General features: G+C 46.2%; 1 protein-coding gene across 1 annotated transcript in view; it reads right to left on the bottom strand.

Moving 5' to 3' along the window:
• Positions 1 to 23,336, bottom strand: part of PHEX (phosphate regulating endopeptidase X-linked) — a 1,501,811-nt gene that overhangs the window by 1,353,075 nt on the left and 125,400 nt on the right. Inside the window, exon 2 of the mRNA XM_078657844.1 lies at positions 7,336 to 7,401. Coding sequence (XP_078513970.1) covers positions 7,336 to 7,401 — 66 coding nt within the window. The remainder of the gene's footprint in view (positions 1 to 7,335; positions 7,402 to 23,336) is intronic.

The raw sequence follows: 23,336 nt of genomic DNA on the forward strand, positions 1-23,336 counted from the left end.
GCACTCAGTGAGACACATTTAATCACTCACTCATACATTCAGTCATGCACCTACTAAATCCTTCGTCCAGACACTTATACATCCACTCATTCTTCAATATGTAAGACATATTTTAACTTTACAGAAACATACAGTCACTGGATGTTGTCATCAGTGATGTCATCAGTGATGTCATTTGAGATGTCATCAGTGATGTCATCAGTGATGTCACTGACCATGTCATGAATGATGTAATATGTGACATCATCAGCAGTGGATTGCGGGTGCGCGATATATAGTTAGTGCAACTAACTATATATGGAATTTCAATGGTTTTGTGTGAGTAAAATAAGGTTTTCTAAATGCTAATTCCTAACTATATATGGTCTATAACCTATGGTTTTTTCAGTGAATATATATATATAAATATATCTACACACACACATATATATATATATATTCTATACACACACATATATATATTATATATATATGTGTGTGTGTGTGTATTTAAAAAACTAAAAGCAATTACTCAAGCTACATAATTACTATTCAGTCAGAACATTGAGTATCAATTAACAACTAATTGCCGTTCAATTATTAATGAATTAACTTATCAACCTGTACCTCTGCAGACCTAGCAGTCCACACCTAAAATATAACTAAAAAAATAACTATTCCACAACTTACATATATAAAATTAATTAAATAATTAACGATGAATAATTAATTGAAAATTATTACTAAAGCAACTTCTCACTCTAGACCTCTACAAAACCAGCATCCCACAGTTGAAATTTAATTAAATAATGAATTTACAAATAAAAATTAACAGTTAATCCATTGTCACTTAATTAACGTCCCTCTCTATAACCCTACAAACCTAGCATAATGCAACTAAAATGTAAGCAAAATATATCAATATTCCCTATTTTACATAATTAAAAATAATGTAAATAATCAATTAACTATTAACAATAAATTGTTAATCAAATATTACATAATGAATGTCCTAACCTACACCCCAACAAACCTAGCTGCCAACAACTAAAATTCAAGTAAAATAAATAACTACTCTGTAAACTACATAATTAAAAAGAAATTACATAATTAAAAATTAATAAATCATATTTAATAATGTACTACTTAATTAACTTAACTTCCCACTTAAAATTGCAAGCTAATTTTTTATAAACAATGATATAAACAATAGTAACACATAAAATAATATATAAACTAAAACACATTCAATAATTTTAAAAAACTATGGGGCTCATTAGTATGACGGGCGGACTTTGTCCACCTCCATAGCCTCGGGAACTGGGACCACCCGCAATGCATGTGGCGGTCCCGCTAATTCCATTAGGATGCACCCGCCACACTGGTGGGCGCATCCCGCATTTGTAACATTGCTGAGTTATTGCACAACGTAACAGGCACTGCACGGTGCCTGCCACGTTGTACATTGAAATGCAGGGCATACCATAGGTACCCCCCATGTGCACCCCCCACCCCCCAGAATCCCTGGGGGCCCACTACGGGCCCCCAATGTTGGAGTCCTTGCACCATGGTACAAGGGTGCCTACGCTGGCGCTACGCAGCACATTGTGAGCCAGCGCTGGGAAATGACAGGAATGCACTTTATATTGTTCAGTATGGCACATTCCTGCCCTTTCCCTATCACACGGTTCAGTGCAGCAAGGTGACTTGCAGCGCTGCGCTGCATGATATCTTAATTAATATGCCCCTTAGAGTTGTGTGTGTTTCTAAAGAGTATTCTTTGGCTCAAGAATACCTACACTCCCCCTGCGGAAGACAGTCTTTATATATAGGTATGTAAATAGCACAATCTTTGGTTAAGTGTTACTTGTTTGGATGTGACTTTATGTATGTTTGTTTTCTGTTTTAGTACAATATAATGATTAAAGCTCTAACATACACACTGACAAAAAACCTATTTTTCATAGGTCCGACATGCAATCACGTTATGAAGGAATTCCTCTTTCTCCTAGGGGAAAGTTGTAGCCCACACCACGAACTTCTGAAAGTGGTGTGAGGACGAAACCTATGATGAAGCTTGCCATCCAAGGGTGAGTGAGTGTTCCCCTCCTGAACAGCAGCATGTACCAATCACAACAGAGACACTAATCATTCAGATAGCACATATGGGCTTTTCCACTCATTGACCACATATACATTTGTGTTTTGTGGTTTAGATGGGAGGTGTAAGTGATGGTCTTTAAACGCTTCTCATTTTTTGACCCTCCTGTATTTTATTTCTGGGGTATTAATAACACATGTGAAGAACAGTTTCAGCATACGCACTGCAGAGAGCTTAGAAGAAAATAGTTGACAGAAATCCAGTGATTCTAGAGTTCCAACAGTTTCTAAAGCATGTGTGTTACTCAGGGTCTCTACCCAAATATAAAAAAGACCCAGGAAAAGAAGCCTTAGCGATCGAATTCAGTTGATATGATTGGAGGAGAAGAGTAGAGTACGCTTGATGAAAGGAAGTCGAACTTCACCCAGAAAAAGGGGGCTGCATGCAGCGAAGGTTTGATCCTATTGTCTTTTATTGGTTCAAACACAAGAAGGTCATGTCATATAGTCCCTCTAAAGAGGTGGGCAGTGCCTACACCAAGATGGAGGGTTCTAGCCTGGCAGACAGCTGCTGTTTTCTTAAAAGGTCCTCAGCGGTCTGTGGTGTGGGCTCAAGATGGAGGCCGCCACACACTTCACAAGGCCTCAGCATGGACTTTGGTTGGGGCAGGATGCCACAATGTGTGAGTGCAAAGGAATCACCTTTTTTTGGATGTAAAAAGGCACCCAGTACTTAGCGATTAGGTATACCCGATCGTCTTCTGTGACTACATTATTTTCATAAGTGAGGGAATTAACGGCTGTGCAGCATTAAAATGATGAAGGCACACAAGGAGACCAGCACTGTTCTCATATGTGATCAGAACCTAGTTCCAAGAGCTCTGCCATCTTGGAGTACACTAGATGATGAACAATTTGATGGTCTCAACCTTCAACTGGGCTGGGGTTAGCAAGAGGGTTGCCTTGCCAGGCTGAGGACATGTCCTTCAGCCATAACGACCACATCAGTTGTTAGTTACACTGGCACTGAGGTCATTATTCACTCCCCATCACAGTATCATACTTTCATTAAAGCAGAAAAATGCAGTGCCTTCAACTTTGTTCCTGCATGGTTTATATCCACCTAATATGTTAGCCAAAAGTAACTGCAATCATCATCAAAAGGAGATTTGTATGACCCTCCTAGAATCTCATGTGCCTATTCTGAAAGATAAGTGGTTTTGCCATACCTAACTTGAAAGAACACATTTCTTAAAGCACATTGGGGAATAATGCATTCTACAGAGACATTTTTAATTTGTGTCACATTTGAACATTATTACATTTAGACCCATTGCTATGGTTACTGCACCTTTCTAAAGAGGTTTTCAGAGTCCGTCAAAACTTTACACTAAAGAATAAAGAAAAGGAAATCAAATTAAAAAGACCACAATGACAGCTGTCTACCAAGGGAAGGAAAGGGATCACATCTGCCAGGGAGCATTGAGTGATGGGTAGAAACCTGAGGGCTAGGTAGGCAGGGGTCTCTTTCTGGTAGGGGGCACATAAGTCACTAGCTAGTTATGGGGCATTTTGTATGTGGTTGGCAGAGCTTAGGGCAGGGTTAGAATAGTTATGGCAGGAATTCCCTGTAGAATATTAGAGGCATAGAGAACAGTTCATGTAGTGGGGAGGGAAGATTTCTTAGCCCCGGGGTGTTTTTTCATTAAAGCATAGGGCACGTCCCACGGCAATCCATCTGCTCGCCCCTCGGAGAAAAGTGAAGAGGGTGACGGTTCTGCCACCTCTGGATGAGGTAGCGGCAGGGTCTTCAAGAGAGAACTAAGTACACCCTCATGGGCTGTCAGCTGTGTGCGGTGAAGAAGTAGGCTGTTATTATGGAGGGTGGGGGGTCAGGACCAGCAGACACTATAGAGTACGAATTTGAAGGTAGGGAACTGGTGAAGGTGGAAGGTGAGGAACAGGCAATCAGGATGGAGGAACTGCACAGCAGGAACTGGCATATGAGGTTGCGGTACCCGTGAGGGGACATAAGATGGCGCTGTTCCATAGTGCATCCTCAGCCCCAACTGATTTGCCTACAGGTCATGGAATGACATCAAAGCGAGCCTACAGGAGGCAGGGGGAAAAGAGGAATGACAGGCATTGGTGGATAGCCACAAAGGGGAAGAACACTCTAGTTAGGTAAGGCTTTCCTTTGGAGCAGTGGTGTAGATGGCCTCACCAATGAGGAGGCAGAGTGGGGGAAGCAAGAAGGATGGCAAACAGGGGCAGAGTTAAAGGGGAAAATAAAGAGAACAGTGGATGGAAGGGAGTTATTACAGGCTAATTACAGCAGTGTGGGAAAGGAGGAGGGGGTATATAAAGGGGTGAGAGGCCAGAGTAGGGGACACAAGGGTCACCGAGAAGGAGATTAAGATAAAGAAATGACTAGGAATACTAAAACTTTGGTAGCATTTTTGATGGTGTCAACTAAAGACAAGAAATGGAACAGGGAATATGTTGAAGTATTTAAGGTATTTCAGAGGGAGGTAAGAACTAAGGTGGGTTCCAGGGATTAGGATTCTGAGCTGTCAAAGAGACCGAAGGTCCCTGTCACTCCTGTGAAAATGACAGCAGTATTTTTAGTATCGGTGTGTACTGTGAGAAGTACCCAGATCCTTGTGTTGCACTGTTCAAGTACATTGATGTAATGAGGAAGGCCCAAAAATCTGTTGTGGGTTCGGTCTGGGTTCTTTATGATGAAGAGCTCTGGTGCACCTTGCGGAGGATGCACAAGGAAAGTGGGAGGAGTTAGATATGGATTTATTGCTGCAACAAGTACGTAAAAATGTTGTTGTTCATATTGAGCAAATGGCTGATGAACAGGGGAAGAATAGAGGCGGGCAGGTTTATAGGTTGTTTTGGAACTTAACAGAAGCTGATTATTCTATTGGGTGGATGGTTCTGTGTAGGGAGTGGAAGAGGGGTGGATGGTAGGAAGAGTTCAGAGTTCATGGACCAAGAGATGTAAGGATGTTATTAAGTTGAATTAAGCAGGGTATTGAGAGAAAGGAAATGCTGTTGCACTTTTGCAGAACGTTGAAGAGCAGTTATTTAGGGGTGGGGGCGAAGGGGTTAGGTTTGAAATATGCATAATGAGGTCTTATGATTGGTTTGTACTGTGAAACACAGAAGGTTGCTGATTACTGTTATGCACACCGATATCATTAAAGTAGCCTTTTTGACAGATATTTTATTGTGAATAGTGGTTTCTGAAGTGTGTTGCCTCACCGGATAACATGTGAGGGGCGGCTTTTGTAACAAATTAGAGTTCCAATGCACCATGATAGACCTGACATCCTTGGCATGGTATTTCTCCAATGGTTTCACCTTCACTTCTGTTTTGCTGAATTAATTTTTGTTGCATTAGGACTCTCTGTACCTCACCATTGGAAACCAGTGCTAAAGCGCTTGCGCTCTCTCCTTCAAATACGGAAAAATTGACCTTCACCTAATTTGCACAGTTAATTTACTTGTAAGTTCATTGTAACTGATACTACATGTAAACAGGGGCTGTGAAATAATTTCTACTAGTGGACCTGCAGCACCCATTGTGCCACCCACTAAAGTAGACATTTAAAACGTGTCTCAGGACAGCCACTGTAGCCTGTAGTGCAGTTTTAAACTGCTATTTTGAACTGGCAAAAGAAACCTTTTGCCAGGCCTAAACATTACCTTTGAATACTGACGAGTCACCCCAAGAGTAGACCCTAAAGGCTTATAGGGCAGGGTGCATTGTATTTACAATATGGGACATATGTAAATACGTTTTACGTGTCCTGGCAGTAGAAAACTCCTTAAGGTGTTTTTACTGTTGTAAGGCCTATCTCTCCGATTGACTAACACTGGGTTACCTTATTACATTAATAAGTAATAACTTTGGATTGGGAGCAGACAGAGGCATGGTGTTTACACTCAAATCCATTGTAAATTAAAATCCTCTTTAATGGCAAAGTTGGATTTTAAGTTATAATTCTGAAAATGCCACTTTTAGAAATCTGTCTTTTTTTGTCCTAACCAATTGTGCCTCCTGGCAACGTCCTAGGTCACCTGACTGTGAATGGCTCTGTTTTTGGGGTTTGTGTATTGCATCCAGAAAGTAAAACAAAAGATACTAAGGTGTGGAAGATGTGGACAGGCTGTGCCATCCTGGGAGGAGACTAGGAGGAGCCGTATCCAGTTCAACTTACACTTCAGAGGGCTTTGCCTCCTGCACATGCAAAGGAACCTGACGCCAGTCCTGTCTTTTGTTACCCCAGACAGATTGGAGCCTTGACGGGAGAAGGGGGAAATACTTTCTATAACAATATTTGAGGGTAGAACAGGCAGTACCCCACACAAAGGCTGGCATCAGAGCAACTCTTCAGTACACTCCTGGACCTGTGAAAGTTACTGAAGAAGGAGTGCCCTGCAGCTAGAGGACTGCCCTACCGCTTGAAGGACTGTCTTGCGGTCTGAGAATAAAAACAGGACCTGCTTGCCTTGATCCCAGTCTAACTAGAGTAACTCCAAGGGTCAGCTGGCTACCACCTGTGTGAGCTACAGGAACATAAAAAGCTTCAGAGCCCTCCCTGCAAGTTCCCAGCTGACCTGCTGCAACTAGACCTGTTTGAGCCCTGCTGGCCTCCCCTGGAGTGAGTCCCACTCCCCAAGAGGTGCCTGCCCAGGTCCTGGACCCTTGGCTGGCATCAGAATGTACTCCTCTGCTGTTTTTTAATGTTTAATGTGTGCGTGCATGTAAATAGATACTTATGATTGTATGTCTTTTCTTAAATGTGTGCTGTGAATGGGTGTGTGTGTGTGCTTGTGAATGGTGGATGTATGTGTGCGCCTTGGGAGTGCATTGAGGTGTGAGTCGTTGTGCATGTAGATGGGTTCGTGCATGTGTGTGAATGGCTTGCTTTATTAGACCAAGAAAATGTCCTGTAATCGGTGTGCGTGGGTGCTGCAGAAAAACGTGTAATTATGGCAAATAAATGTAGCGAGACTCTATTACAACACGTTACATGTTTTCGGTGTTACGGGCTTTAGAGCCTCTCCAACAGATACATGTGAATCCTTTGCTTTAAGAATTATGCAGCATATCCTCACACTGACATATTTCAAAATCATGTTCAAGAACAACGTCAGCATTCGCTGGACCATGGGTTAAACGCATCAGCCAACTGAACTTATCCTTAAACTCACAGTGGCAGAAAGATTGCTTTTGCTTACCTGCTTCAATGCATTCTGGAGTCAAGCATAATTGCTTCGAATTAAAGTTTATGAAGCCTTGGCTCACTGCAAAAACAGAAAACAAACAGGTCATTTATATCACTTAAGGCCTGAACCATTTACGATGTCATAAAAGCAAAATTTCGCAAATGTTCACTCTGATGTTTAGTTTTACCCCGAGCACCAAATCTTGCTCATTGCCTGCATATTTCTAAATACATTCCACTGATTCTGTACATCGGGGAACGTGATGGACTGAAATGCACTGCTGACTTCGACAAGCTATTTGAGATGGGTGAAGTGCGTACCAAATGTGGAAGTGGGAGAAGGATGATGTCAACCTTATCCAGGGGACAGTCATATGGATTCTGTATGTGACCGCATTGATGTAGAATGCCGCAGCGTTTAACCTTTTAAAGCGGATGAGATTGTTCGTGCGGGTTGCTCTGCAGATGAAGTACGACATACAAATCTGTGCGACCTTTAGGCTAAAATGAATTAACTATTAGTCCCACAGCAACTCACAATAGAAAATACGTTTTGCTGGCCCCTTATTGTTTATGGAGGGCCCCATTTATATAACTGGCCCCCACACCCAGCGATGTATCTAATACACCAATTATCGCTTTCCAGCAGGGTCCCAGGAGTTATGCTCAGGGCTGGACTGGCCATGACGGGCATTGGGCGTTTCCCCTGTGGGGAGGAGGCCTCGGGCCGATTTTTACCTTACTGGGGGCGATGTTCACCTTTCGCGCAGCTTTATTAAAGGTTTGGACGGGACACTAATTCCAGCAGCGAAATGCAATGAAAATACAAACCTCAGCAAAGGGGAACCGACTGACTGTGCAGTGAGGGGGTTGGTCCAACAAAATTTGCCAGGGCTGCTCTTGGCTCTCAGTCCTACCCTGGTGGTTATACTGAATAGAAACCATAATATGCAGACTTTGCATATACACTTGAAATTTGAGGTTGAAATAATGAAGATTGGAGCTAAACAGCATGTGTCTGTGAACCTCTTAATGCGACAGCACTGTTTCAAAATCTCAGAAAAGAGGAAGATAGAGACAGGGGCGGCTCTAGGCCATGGCGGCCCTGGGTGGGGAGCGTAGGTAGGGGGCCCCGGAAGAGGGTGTCCGGGCGGGGCAGAGCGCAGAGGCCAGTGAAGAGGGGGGGGGGGCAGGGTGTTTGGAAGTGGAACAGAGCCGGAGGCCGCCAAATCCCTGCCAGGGGCCGCCACGCAAATATGTATCCATCCTCAGAGGATTATTATATTAAGGATATATATTGGCGTGGTGGCCCCTGGGGTTTGGTGGCCCTGTACAGGTGCACAGCTTGCACATGCTTAAGGCCGCCCCTGATAGAGAGATCACTCTAGACGTCTTGGCGTGACCTATCGTTTTGTCCCCCTTTAAGTACCACCAGGCTCTCCCACACACTCATCATAAAATCCTCCCTCACCCTTCAGACCGCGATTACCATTTGCATCAAAGCTCTATACACAAATGCACTCCCAAGAACTTCACACCACCAACGAGACCTTCTGTTAAGAAGAGCCGAATCCAAGTAAAGCTGGAAACAGGATTTATTGTAAAATGACAGCATCACCAAAAGACATCCAGCCGTAACGCAACCCAGCTTCCAACTGCCCACAGAACAACACGGCACGGACCCAGAGCTCTAGAACATCAACAGAGTAGAGCCGAGGTCCTGTGCCAATAATAAATATATAACAACAGGTTATTTACCAACATAACACCTTCACTTCAGCACATTTACTACTGTGATCAACTGCCCCCCAACACACAAACATAAGGTCAGATCATGTTGCAGACAACTGCGAATCTTATTTCCCCTAAAAAACCACAGTGATGGGGAGTACCCTCAGAGGCCTCCTCCTGGACCCCTGCAACATTATACATCCAAATACAAATGCAGGTGTATCTGTACAATGTCTCGTTATACATTGCGGACGAGTGCTTCATAATCTGGCAGGAACCATATAGAAAGAATGACATCTGTTGTTGCCAGTAGTCCAGAGCAATCTCGGGACGAAATGGAAAAATATTCATCCTGACAATTTATCAGCTATAATGAAAAAGTAGAAGTCACCGGGGATAGGAAGAGTGTGGAATGTGCGAGTGGTTTTAGAGGGTAAATCTTTGCAAGCAGATAAACATTTGGCCTACTCATTCTAAGGTTATGCCACATATGCATATATGTCTGATTCCAATGTAGGAATTAAGATTTGTACGTATGTGTATTTTATGTAGAATTATGTTTATCTTTATTTCAATCCTTATTGTCGTTCTTGCTAGCTTCTATCAAAGAGTGAATTATTTATGTCCATCTGTCTAAAGATATTGAGGAGTAGAATGTCCAGTCATATCTCTACCAAAAGTAACTCACCCCATAAATCCTACCCTTTGACCATACCTCCAAACACAAGAAGAGGCACAAAAAAGAAAGAAGCACTTGAAAGAACTGAGAGCAAACAATATTATCTTCAGTGGATTCCATGTACTTCTTCTCACCGCCAACAACTCTCACCTGAACAATCTTAAAATCAGAGGTCTCTCCATGACATTCACAGATCCCTACCTCAACATCACTATATAAACATGACCCACACTACTCATATCATGTGTCTGTTTAAACAAACCATCTTAACAAGGGCATCTGATTTTATCGCAAACCACAAACAGAATTCAAATAGCCAACTATCTACGACATAACTTGCGAGGAATGTCTCACCATGTTAAAGGATTTAAAGGCCCAGAGCAATGGGATGCAAGAAATACCAATAAACATTTAACCTTCCTCAACAGTTATCAACTAACCGCTTTTAACCCCTGGGGGGTTTCCGTGGGAAACCCCCCAGCCTTACTGCGACACAAGCCCACCCATATATTCTCCTCTAATACCCATCTCACAACAAACCTAATGTACCAAATAATAATTTCATCACTCCATGCTTCTCTCTCCCAAACTGTACTGCACCCCTAACCCTCAACCAAACTTACAAATTTACAACAGGCACCCAACATTGAATAATCCTTCACAAAGCAATACCCACATGTTAGTAGTGGTAATAAAACACTGTCAAACAACTCCATCTAAAACACCATAAAACATAAATACCCCTTATGAAACTCAAACATGATGGTTTCCAGGTAAGATGTGGCTAGGAGGGGGGGCGCTAGAGGGCGCACTAGCAGTATGGCCAAACCGATGTGAGGCTCCTGCTGCCTGGATTATAAATCCGATATTTATCCTGAAATTCCGCCACCCGTGCTCGACCTGACCACACTGCCCCACGAAAGCTACCTCGCTGAGGCTTCGGTGAAGATCTCAGGGCTCCTCCACCCTCCTATCCGGTATTACACTATCAGGAAGTTTCGGCCGGTGCGGAGCTGTGGACCTGCTTTGACCGCTGGCGGGGCTGGCGGACTACAAGAGACCGCGGCTTACCACGAGGCAGGTAGGCCCCACAGACTGCTGGTCCGCGCGGCTTCCTCGGCCGGCCCTGCTTGCATAAAGGACCATAAGGTGCCCCCAAAAACAAAGAAAAAAGACTGGTGGTGTATTTGCCCCTGGGAATTGAGCGCCAAATATCCCGACACACTGCTTCTGCTGGAGGCGCTGCGCAGCTCGACAATAACGGCTGAAGGGACTGGCGGACATTTCGTGCAGGGGGAGCTGCTAGACGCCGCTGCGGAACCATCCCCTGATGACTACGTTCCCTGGATACTAGCATTCACAGTTTGCAAACAGAGCGACTGGTCACTCCTAGTGAGTTCTTTGCGCTGCATGCGATCCCATTTGCCTATTGCGCCCGAATTGAGATAAGCGGGGGTCGCCGGGGGATCAGAGTGGAGCCGCTGACCTCAGACAGCAGGCTCATCCTGCACCCTCAGCCTCGGTGACAGGAGCTGTGAAGCTGAATGTGCATGCATTTCTGGGGCCACTGGGACCTTGCCCCACTGCGACTGCAGCGCGGACTGCTCTGAATACCGGCCTGCCCTACTAAGACCTGGAGAGTCGCCAGTTTGCCACGACCTTCCCGGTTCGGCTTGATCTGGTGATTGTCGGCGCCTACTTGCTGGTGCTAGTACTCTTCCTAATTGCTACCCCTCTACGTGCATTGAGAAGTGCCTGCCGGCGTGAGGTGTACCTTCGCAGCATCGGCCCGGACTACGGCCCGCGACGCTAATTTCCTCCCACATTGCCTGGTAGGCCTTGGCTTCAGGCGGGCGGCTGCTGATCGTGCCTGCTTCGCCTTCTTCCTGCACTGAGGATCCATCACTGAGCTGACCCGATATTGATATACCTGGTATTGGCATAGGGCTGCCCTCCCACTGCCCGGCCACTCACTGCCACTTCACGTGAAAGTGTTTACTAGGGAGCTGGGCCGGCTCGCTTTACGCCGTTTTCGACCCGCTGCTTGCCCATTGCGGAGGACATTCCCTATCCTCTGCTTCGCATACCTGCAAACGACTGACCATGGGCAAACTGGACAATAGGCAGCCCAAACTGTCGTTCCATTCAGCTCCGACCAAAAAAGGACTGCGCAACACGCAGGAAGCGGGGAGCTCCAACACCGTTGCTGGAATGGACTCGGACACCAACCCTGTCGCCCCCGACTTTCAGCAGATGATGCACGAAATACGGCAGGGGTTCGCTACTATAGTGGAGAAAGTTGACAGGATGTCATCAAGAATGGACGCCATGGTACACAAATTGGATGCGCATGGGGAGCGCATCACGGCAACTGAGCAGCGCATATCCGACCATGATGACACGACGGCCACCCACACGACACAACTTGCAAGAATGGACAACGTGCTACGGCTCATAGCCGCTAAAAATGAGGAGTTGGAAGCCAGAAGTCGTCGCAATAATATCCGCGTAATTGGGGTTCCAGAGACTACCAACACAGGACGCATGGAGGATTATGTGGAGAAAATACTGGTCGCGGCGGTTGGCCCTGAGGCCTTCTCCAAGCAATTTATTGTTGAATGGGCTCACCGATCACTTGGCCCTCGGTCTGCTACCGGGTCACCGCCGCGACCCATCATTGCCCGCCTTCTGAATTATCGGGATCGTGATGCTGCACTGCGGGCAGCTCGCACCAACCGTACACTATCCTGTGATGGAGTCCACTTCTCCATCTATCCGGACTTCACCCCGACAGTGCAGGAGCAACGGCGTAAATTCCTGGACGTTAAGAAAAAACTAAGGGCACTACAAATTGACTATGCGTTGCTCTACCCTGCCAAATTGAGAATAACACATCAAGCACGACAGCATTTCTTTACTAACCTTCAGCAAGTGGAAGATTTTATTAAGAAACTTAAACGGGAACGAGCGGAGAATAAACATTGTGGTGATGACAGACAAGACGACTTTCATTCGGCCAATGAAGATTAATGACACTGGATACTGAATACTTGACTGCTGTACTGTTCTTTAAATGCCCATTCCGGATTCCCCTGTTGGGCCCTGGTTATGTTGGACACTTCACGTGGTACTGAGGTCGCTGGTCGGGCGCTGGACTATGGTGGTAAGGTATTCCAGGCACCCCCTCCGCACTACCTCGGATGTGCTTTGGGTGGCTGGGCAGGAAGAGGCACGAGGAGTGGGGAGTGGCTGAGTGCGCTACTAGACTGCACCCCAAAGGGTATACCCCATTGTGTTTCTTTTCTACACTAGTCCAAATGTTGGGAAGTTTAGATGTAGTTCAAGGGAGGGGGGGGTGGGATTTCTGGCGAGTTTGGGTTGCTTCAGTGGGTGGCGGGTGGGTGCACTTGTATGGCAGTGCAGTGGAACCTTGGTGCGATTCTCCTTAACTGTCTAGACCTATTGGTCGCAATGTTTACAATTATCCAATGGCAGTGTATGTCCGGGTGCGCTCAAGATGTGACAGTAGCTACTTGCTTTCTTTTTACCATGTATGCCTATATGTCAAACAATATGCCACTTCTCTGTATGATTAATGCGACTGGACTCTGCTGGGCAATTAAGAGATGGCGCATTGCGCATTCCTATGTCACACTTTTTGAAGTGATTTGGTTATTACTGTCCAAAACCCTGCAGGGCAAGATGGTAGAGTGGCGGGTGGGCGCATGAAGATTACTAGCACAAACTACACTGTATGTCTTTGATGTTTTGAAGGCTCTTGAAGCCACGTTATTGGGGTTAAGGTGTGATGGGAGTGGGGAGGGGGGGACTGTTTGGTTGAGTTGTTTCGTTCAATCGTCACTTGCGAAATCTACTGATAACTCACTTACAATGGATAAGGTTAGATTCGAGTGTTGTGTGCGAGATGTTCTTCTCGCGGTGCAAGTTACATACACAGGCGACATATCACTCATAGACGCTGCTATGCGGGTCATGCTTTCCCTCACGGTGCCTACACATGGGCTATTGGCAATGGATTCGTCAGGTGATAGGACTCCACACTACTCATGGGGGACACTGACCTAAATGTCTTGACGTGGAATGTTAGGGGGCTAGGGGATCCCAGGAAACGGAGGCAAGTTCTATCTTACCTTGATCGCCATTCGATACATATAGCCCTTCTACAGGAAACACACTTCAGACCACAGGCTATTAATACGTTTGCTAGTAGATGGGTAGCCCATACCGTATTCTCGTCTTACTCAACGTATGCTCGAGGTGCGGCGATTCTGGTGCGGAAAGGCACGCCCTTTGTTATGGCAGGCTCCAAGATAGACTCTCAGGGGCGCTACTGCATGCCGTGGGGGAGACTGGGTCACATTGCGGTCACACTAGTTTGCTGCTACGGACCTAACATAGACGACCCGGGGTTCTTTGCTGAGCTATGGGCGGCTATAGTGGGGACGGGACCTCAACACATCCTTTGGGGAGGAGATTTTAACACGACACTAGACCCTACCCTGGATAGGTCACACCCTGCCCCGCAACACTACACTAAAGCGCGTGCGGAATTACGCGCGGTGATCATGGACTATAGTCTTATTGACGCTTGAAGACGCCTCCACGTTAACACAAAAGAAGGCACACACTTTACCGCACATGCGCGCTCATGGGCCAGACTTGACTTTATCTTACTGACGTCCCACCTCTTTACCTCACTTACTCGTGCACAACACCTACCGAGGACTTACTCGGACCACTCCCCTGTCAAAATCACTTTACGCTCAGCGGACCTAGGCCCCCCCTCCACTTCTTGGCGGATGCAACCCTCACTATTGCTTGATACCACCTTTCAGGAGGAACTTAGAGATGAATGCTTAGGCTTCTTCAGGAGAAACAAAGACTCGGTTACCGATGTGGAAACTATTTGGGAAGCATTCAAAGTGACACTGCGAGGAATTTGCATAGCTAAAGGTGCCGCAATTCTGAAGACTATTACTGCTCGGATACTGGCCCTAGAAAATGAACTTAGGATTTTAGAAACAATGTTAGCCGCTACTCCCTCTGATGCGGTCCTCCTGCAGATAAGGGACAAAATATCTGACTACACTGCTGAGGCTGAGAGAGAATCGGCTTTTAGGGGCAAATACTGGACTGCTCGCCGGTATGGTGAGGGCGAAAGGCCGGGGAAAGCTTTAGCGGCCACGGTTAAACTGATTCGAACGCCAAACATGATAATAGAACTTGAGGGCCCGGACGGTGTGGTGGTGCGGGACACTGCACAAATCCTCAATTCCTTTGTATCCCACTACGGCACGCTGTACACCTCCTCCAGAGTAGGAGGATTGCAGCTGCAGGACTACTTGGCTGATATTTCCTTAGGCTGGCTTAGCGATGCCCAACAGGCTTTCCTTAGTGCGCCTTTTGAGCTAGATGAAGTGAGGGACGCAATAATGGGTATGCAATCTGGAAAAGCCACTGGCCTTGACGGGATTCCGATAGAATTTTATAAAACCTATATTGATTTCATGGCTTGGGTTTTGCGTGAAGTGTATGAGGATGCCCTTGAGGTGGGCCGTCTACCACCCTCTATGAGAGTTGCACTCATTACTTCACTGCTTAAGCCTGGTAAACCAGCGAATAAATGTGACTCATACCGCCCACTTTCCTTGCTAAATTGTGATGTCAAGGTACTAGCCAAACTGATTGCTAATCATATCAGCCTTCTGATTCCCACTCTGATACTCCCTGATCAATCTGGATTTGTATCAGGTAGGGCCACTTCTCATAATTTGCGTACCTTTTTTACAATCCTCAACTCAGTGAATGAGGACCTACCCATGGCAGCTATATTTCTCGATGCTACTAAAGCATTCAATTCCCTGGAATGGGACTATGTGTTTAGCATCTTGGAGAGGATGGGCTTTCCAGTGATCTTCATTTCCTGGATTCGGCTCCTTTATGATCGCCCTGTTGCCAAACTCCTTATAAATGGTAAACTGTCTGAGGCATTCCCCATCACCAGGGGGACCAGACAGGGATGTCCCCTTTCACCTCTCCTCTTCGCGATAGCCACGGAGCCTCTAGCCGCAAAGCTGCGACAACGTCATAACGACAGCGCACTTCGTTGCTTTCAAAGGCAGATATTGATATCAATGTATGCCGATGATATAACTTTGTATATACGCAACCCTTGTGACAATTTGAACCCTATTCTACGGGAATTCATACAATTTGGAAGGCTTTCGGTGTCCAAATTAACTGGAGTAAATCCTGCATCTTTCCACTTACCCCCTCCACATCGCGTTTTGAATTAGACTACCCCATTGCCTGGAGCGACGGTGATTTTAAATACCTGGGTATACACATAGAGAGAGATAGAGATGAGCTTATGCGCGCCAATTATGGCACTACTATGAATCGCATCATTGATAATGTTGCCCGCTGGATTACACTACCCCTTTCTATGGCGGGCAGAGCATCTCTGATCAAAATGGTGATCCTCCCGCAACTACTATACCTCTTTTTGAACATTCCGTTCTATCCAGGCAAATCCTTTTTCCATCAGCTCCGATCTGAACTCATTAAACTTGTCTGGGGCGGTAAATCTCCTTGTTTAAAATGGGATGTCCTGATTAGACCCAGCTCCCAAGGTGGTTTCGGGAATACCGAATTTCGAATTATATTACCAAGCGGCTCAGGCCCACTATGCTTATTTCTGGTTCCACCAACCTAGATACATGCCCCAGCTGGCTGCTGAGCACTGGCTGGCTCACCCTATCCCTATAGATGGTGCTCTTTATGCGGCGGTGGACGGCAGAGACAAAACATCCACGACAGTGTTCAGCACAATCACCGCGTGGGCCCGACTAGCTGCCAAGCTTGAAGTGTCGATGCTGTATGCCCCGGCATTGCCGCTAGTATATCATCCTGCTATGCCCTTACTGCAAGAACCGGGATTCCGTAAATTGCTACACAGGTTACATGTGACAACCTGGGGAGACCTCTACCAAGATGGCGCTTTTCGCTCTATGGCACACCTATATGAAGGGATACAGCCCACACCACTCGACGTATTCCTCTACATTAGGCTTCGCCAGGGAATACGAGCACTTACACCTGACTTTCCACATGAACCTGACGCCCTCACCCCTTTACAGCTTGTACTCGACACTGATGTCCCTCGCAAATTGGTATCGTTAATTTATAGGACAGTGCACACACAAATCAATTACCCATCCTTGGCAGCCAAACTAAAGTGGGACCAAGAGCTAGACAGACCCCTCACTGACAAACAGTGGGCATTCTGCCTCCAACAGACAGACCGCATATCTGCTAGCAGCAGACATAGAATCATCCACTATATGGTCTTACATCGTCTGTATTTTACTCCTGCCCGAATGTATAGACTTAAACTCCGCACCACAGACAATTGTGATAGATGCCATACCCCCGGGGCTGACTTCTTACATTTAGCCTGGACATGTGACACGGTTAGGCTCTACTGGATTCAGGTAATAGCTGCACTCTCCGTCATGATCCCCACTGATATACCTCCTTCCCCAGTACTGGCGCTATTGGGCTACGTGGAACCCATACAGGCTACGCATCGCAAATTTATTGCACTGGCTCTACTAGTTGCAAAACGGAGGGTGGCGTGTCGATGGGGCAGGGGCAGGGCCCCTAAATTCAAGGACTGGTTGCACGATCTCACTTATTGTCAGGGACAGCTAATTACATATTCTGAACTATTACCAACTGCTTCACGCCCACGCGATATATGGGACCCCCTGAGAGGTTACCTTTCCCGAACTACTGCTAGCCCTGGCGAGACCACGCCAGCCCCTGGCCCGCCCCTCACTGGCTCCTCTTGATACCCAACTCATTCGATGTATCTATGCTTACTACCTTATGTTTTAATGTGTCATGGCCCTTAATTTGCTTAACATACTAGACAACAGAGTGGAATTGCCAGTATGGGCTGACCTCTCATGACAACACACGTCTGCTCTGACCTTCAATGGAGCCGACCCCCCCCCCCCCTATACTCCAGTGTCTACTTCAAGAACGGTCACACCACTCCTCAAGGTCATTTGGACAACTCACTGCCTTACTATGTTACCTTCTACGCTGGACTGTCATATTTCATTGTCACCTGTGGATGCATAATTGCCATGTTGTAAAATGTGTACCGCTGACTCGTCAAACGTTTGTACTATGCATGGGTTCTTGATGTGTAACAATAATGCACCTTGCCGAAATAGTTTTCGATGTAAAATTTTTCAAAAATAAAGTAAAAAAAAAAAAAAAAAGATGTGGCTAGGAGAGCTAGTTTCTCCTTCTCTAAAAAGTCATCCTTGGTGTACCTCCATCCATTTTAGTTATCCACCCACCCATACCCCGTTTTTAGGTTGAGACTACCATACAGCACAACCAGTGTGGTTGCAAAAGACCAATTCTCAGCTTACCAAGGTCTCGCACTATGCTTAAAGCCTGTCAATTGCTGATTGCTGGTTGGCTCTATTGTCACTCATATGTGCTTGCTTCTTATTAGATGGCTTGCCTTTTCCTTCTTGTGTTTGTCCCTCACCTGTAGCATATCCTCTTTGCTTGTGTCCTTCCACTGCTCAATTTTATGGAACTATTTTTTTTTTACTTACACACTCCACAAGGACATGTATATTCCAGCTGTCAACCTTGTGTACATTTCTCCCTCACTCAATGTTGCTTTCTCTCATCTTTGTGCTTTGCTCCTTTCTGCTCTGCCTCACTTGAGTGTTTCTTTCTACCACCTCACGCTACGTGTTGCCCTCTTTCATCCATGTACTTTTCTCCCTCTCTTGTGCTTCTCCCACATTTCTCCCTCACTCAATGTTGCTTTCTTTTAATCCTTGTGCTTTGCTCCTTTCTGCTCAGCTCTGTCTCGTTTGTGTGTTTCTTTCTCCCACCTCGAGCAACGTGTTGCCCTCTTTCATCCATGTACTTCTCTCCCTCTCTTGTGCTTCTCCCAGATGGCCTTTGCATGCTTGTTTTCCCCTTTGTCCCTTCTCCTGCCCATCTGATACCTCCACTTCCATTGTCCTTTTTTAGGTCGAGCCTTGCGCAGCGTGCATGCGCTGCCCTATGGCAATGCCTTTTGTTATCACTCCAGACTTCCCTGAAACTTTTCAGTGTGGTTTTTCAACTTCCCCACATTCTATTGGCCTCTGCGTGTAGCTTTACAAAATGAAAGTACGCAATTGGCCAAAGGTGGGTGCATGTCCCACCTTTTCTCTAAATGTTCATTCCCACAGCCTCCAGCTGGATGTATGACATGACAACGCATAGTTTCACAACGCATGCCATTACGACGCAACTTTTACAACGCATACCATTACAACGCATAGTGCTTTGGGGCGCTGGATAGTGAATAGTTTAATTTACTATTCCAACTCCAGTCCCCGTGGATAGTAGGGAAGGTGTTGGATAGTAAATTAAACCTATTCCCTATCCTAGAGCGCCCCCCCAGCGCAATGCGTTGTAATGGTATGCGTTGTAAAAGTTGCGTCGTAATGGCACTGCGTAGTAAAAGTTGCGTTGTAAAGTTTGTCTCCCCCTCCAGCTGTTGGGAGCGACCAGCGGCATGCAGGCTGCCAGCTGCATTCCTCCCTTGTTGTGGATCATGTTACAAATTAAACATAGTGCAGTTGCTTTTACTTTCGCAGCCGCGCGTGCTTGTCTTCCACACTTCTTTGTGGTTCTTGTTCATGTTCACTCCTTTATTTGTTTCTCGCACTTTTTCATTTGGCACGCTATCTCCCTTTGGTTTATTTGATTGCAAGCACGTTATTTAATTAAAAGTCGTTGTCTAAAAAGAGAGCGCACGTCTACAAGACAGGCATAATCATGCCAGCTTAGCAGACCGCCGCACTTCCGGAACATTACTGGTGTGTATTCCATGGACACTATGGGGTCTATTAGTATGGTGGGTGGATAGCCACTGCCCAAAAGGCGGTGGCATTCCGCCCGCCATAACACACCGCTCGCATGCCATGTACCCCCTGCCATATTAGGATGGCGGGTGTACCATGGCGGATGGGAAGACCGTCCACCGTTATTCCGTCGGTCAACGAGTTGACCGGGTGGAAAAGGGGTGTAATATGGTGGCAGTGTCTGCAAGACACCGCCATCCATATTATAATGCAGGCGGGACTGTGCCTTTCCATGGCAGGAAAGGCATGCGGTGTCTGCATGTGGGGGCCTGTTGTGGGCCCCCAGGGTGTTGGGGGGTGCACATGAGGGGTACCTATGGTATCCCCCTCCATTTGCATGCACAACGTGGCAGGCACCGCATGCTGCCTTTCACGTTGGGCATGCAAAAGCACAACATGTCTGTTTAACATTATGGCGGGTGCTGAATACAGCACCGCCCGCCACAATGTCAAATAAACAGGATACGACTACCATGGTGGCAGTCGCATCCTGATAGGCACAGCAGGACTACTGCACCTTTTGCAGTCAGTCCCGTTGACCGTTACGGTGGCGGGCGGTCGTAATAGACCCCTATGCTTCCAATTCCGGAGCATTACCGGTGTGTGCATACCATGGCACACTATGCTTCCACTTCCGGAGCATTACTGCTGCGTATACCATGGCACACTTGGCTTTTACTGCCAGAGCATTACCCATGTGTATACCATGGACACAATGCTTCCACTTCCGGATCATTACTGGTGTGTATAACATGGCACACTACGGTTCCACTTCCGGGGCATTACCAGTGTGTATACCATGGAAATTACACTTCCATTTCTGGAGCATTACCAGTGTGTATACCATGGCACACTATGCTTCTACAATTGGAGCATTACCGGTGTCTATACCATGGCACACTACACTTCCAGTTCCGGAGCATTACTCGCGTGTATACCATGGCACACTAGGCTTCCACTTTCAGAGCATTACCGTACGTATACCATGGCACACCAGGCTTTTACTGCCGGAGCATTACCCATGTGTATATCAAGAACACGCCACTTCCACTTGCGGAGCATTACTGGTGTGTTTACCATGGCACACTACGCTTCCACTTCTGGAGCTTTACCGGTGTGTTTACCATGACACACTAGGCTTTTTCTGCCAGAGCATTACCCAGGTGTATACCATGAACACGACGCTTCCACTTACGGAGCATTACCGGTGTGTATACCATGGCATGCTAGGCATTTACTTCTAGAGCATTATCCGTGTGTATACCATGGCACATTATGCTTCCACTTCTGGAGCATTACCGGTGCGTATACCATGGCACACTAGGCTTTTACTGTCAGAGCATTACCCATGTGTATACCATGGACACGACGCTTCCACTCTTGGAGCATTACCGGTGTGTATACCATGGCATACTGGGCATTCACTTCTAGAGCATTACCCGTGTGTATACCATGGCAGATTATGCTTCCACTTCCGGAGCATTACCTGTGTGTATACCATGGCGCACTAGGCTTCCACTTCAGGAGCATTACCGGTGCGTATACCATGGCACACCAGGCTTCCACTTCCGGAGCTTTACCGGTGCATATACCATGGCACACTAGGCTTTTACTGCCAGAGCATTACCCATGTGTATACCATGGACACGACACTTCCACTTCCAGAGTATTACCGGTGTGTATACCATGGCATACTAGGCACTTACTTCTAGAGCATTACCCATGAGTATACCATGGCACATTTTGCTTCCACTTCTGGAGCATTACCGGTGTGTATACCATGGCACACTACCCTTCTACTTTTGGAGCATTACCGGTGTGTATACCATGGACACTATGCTTCCAATTCCAGAGCATTATCGGTGTATACCATTGTTAACTAGGCTTATAGTTCCGGAGCATTACTGGTGTGTATACAATGGCACACTATGCTTCCACTTCTGGAGCATTACCGTTATGTATTCCATGGACTACTATTCCGGAGCATTACTGATGTGTATACCATGGCACACTATGCTTCCACTTGCGGAGCATTACCGGTGTGTATACCATGGACACTAACCTTCTACTTCTGGAGCATTACCGGTGTGTATACCATGGACACTATGCTACCAATTCCGGAGCATTACTGATGTGTATACCATGGCACCCTATGCTTCCACTTGCGGAGCATTACCGGTGTGTATACCATGGACACTATGCTTTCAATTCCAGAGCATTGCCGGTGAATACCATGGCACAATAGACTTTTAATTCCTGAGTATTAGCGAAGTGTATACCATTGCACACTATTCTTCCACTTCCGGAGCATTACCGGTGTGTCTACCATGTACACTACGCTTCCACTTCCAGAGCATTACCGTGTGTATACCATGGCACACTAGGCATTTACATCCAGAGCATTACCCGTGTGTATACCATGGCACACTATGCTTCCACTTCCGGAGCATTACCGGTGTGTATACCATGGCACACTACACTTCCACTTCTAGAGCATTACCGCTGTGTATACCATGGACACTATGCTTCCAATTCCAGAGCATTATCGGTGTATACCATTGTTAACTAGGCTTATAGTTCCGGAGCATTACTGGTGTGTATACAATGGCACACTATGCTTCCACTTCTGGAGCATTACCGTTATGTATACCATGGACACTGTGCTTCCAATTCCGGAGCATTACAAGTGTGTATGCCATGGCACACTAAGCTTCCACTTCCAGAGCATTACCAGTGCGTATGTCATGGCACACTAGGCTTTTACTGCTGGAGCATTACCCATGTGTATACCATGGACACAACGCTACCACTTCCAGAACATTACCACTGTGTATACCATGGCACGCTAAGCTTTTACTTCTGGAGCATTACCTGTGTGTATACCATAGCTCACTAAGCTTTCACTTCCGGAGCATTACCTGTGTGTATACCATCACACACTAGGCTTCCACTTCCGGAGCATTATCGTTGTGTATATCATGGCACCCTACGCTTCTACTTTTGGAGCATTGCCAGAGTGTATACCATGGCCATTACGCTTCTACTTCTGGAACATTACCGGTGTGTTTACCATGGCACACTACGTTTCCATTTCTGGAGCATTACATTTTTGTTTACCATGGCACCTTACGGTTCCACTTCCAGAGCATTACCGGTGTGTTTACCATGGCACACTATGCTTCTGAAGCATTACCCGTGTGCAGACCATAGCACACTATACTTCCACTTCCGACTACTGTAAATGCTCCATTTCCAGAGCATTACTGGCATGTTTACCATGGCACACTACGGTTCCCGTTCTGGAGCATTACCGGTGTGTATACCGTGGCATACTACGCTTCCACTTCCGGAGCATTTCCGGTGTGTATACCATGGACACTATGCTTCCAATTCCGGAGCATTACAAGTGTATACCGTGGTACACTAGACTTTGAATTCCGGAGTACTACCGGTGTGAATACAATGGCACACTACACTTCCACTTCTGGAGCATTACCAGTATATATACCATGGCACACTACGCTTCAACTTTTGGAGGATTACCGGTGTGTTTACCATGGCACACTACGCTTCCACTTCCGGAGCATTACCGGTTTATACCATGGCACACTAGGCTTTTACTTCTGGAGTATT

The sequence above is a fragment of the Lissotriton helveticus genome, chromosome 8 (assembly GCF_964261635.1).
Source record: "Lissotriton helveticus chromosome 8, aLisHel1.1, whole genome shotgun sequence".
NCBI lineage: Eukaryota > Metazoa > Chordata > Amphibia > Caudata > Salamandridae > Lissotriton > Lissotriton helveticus.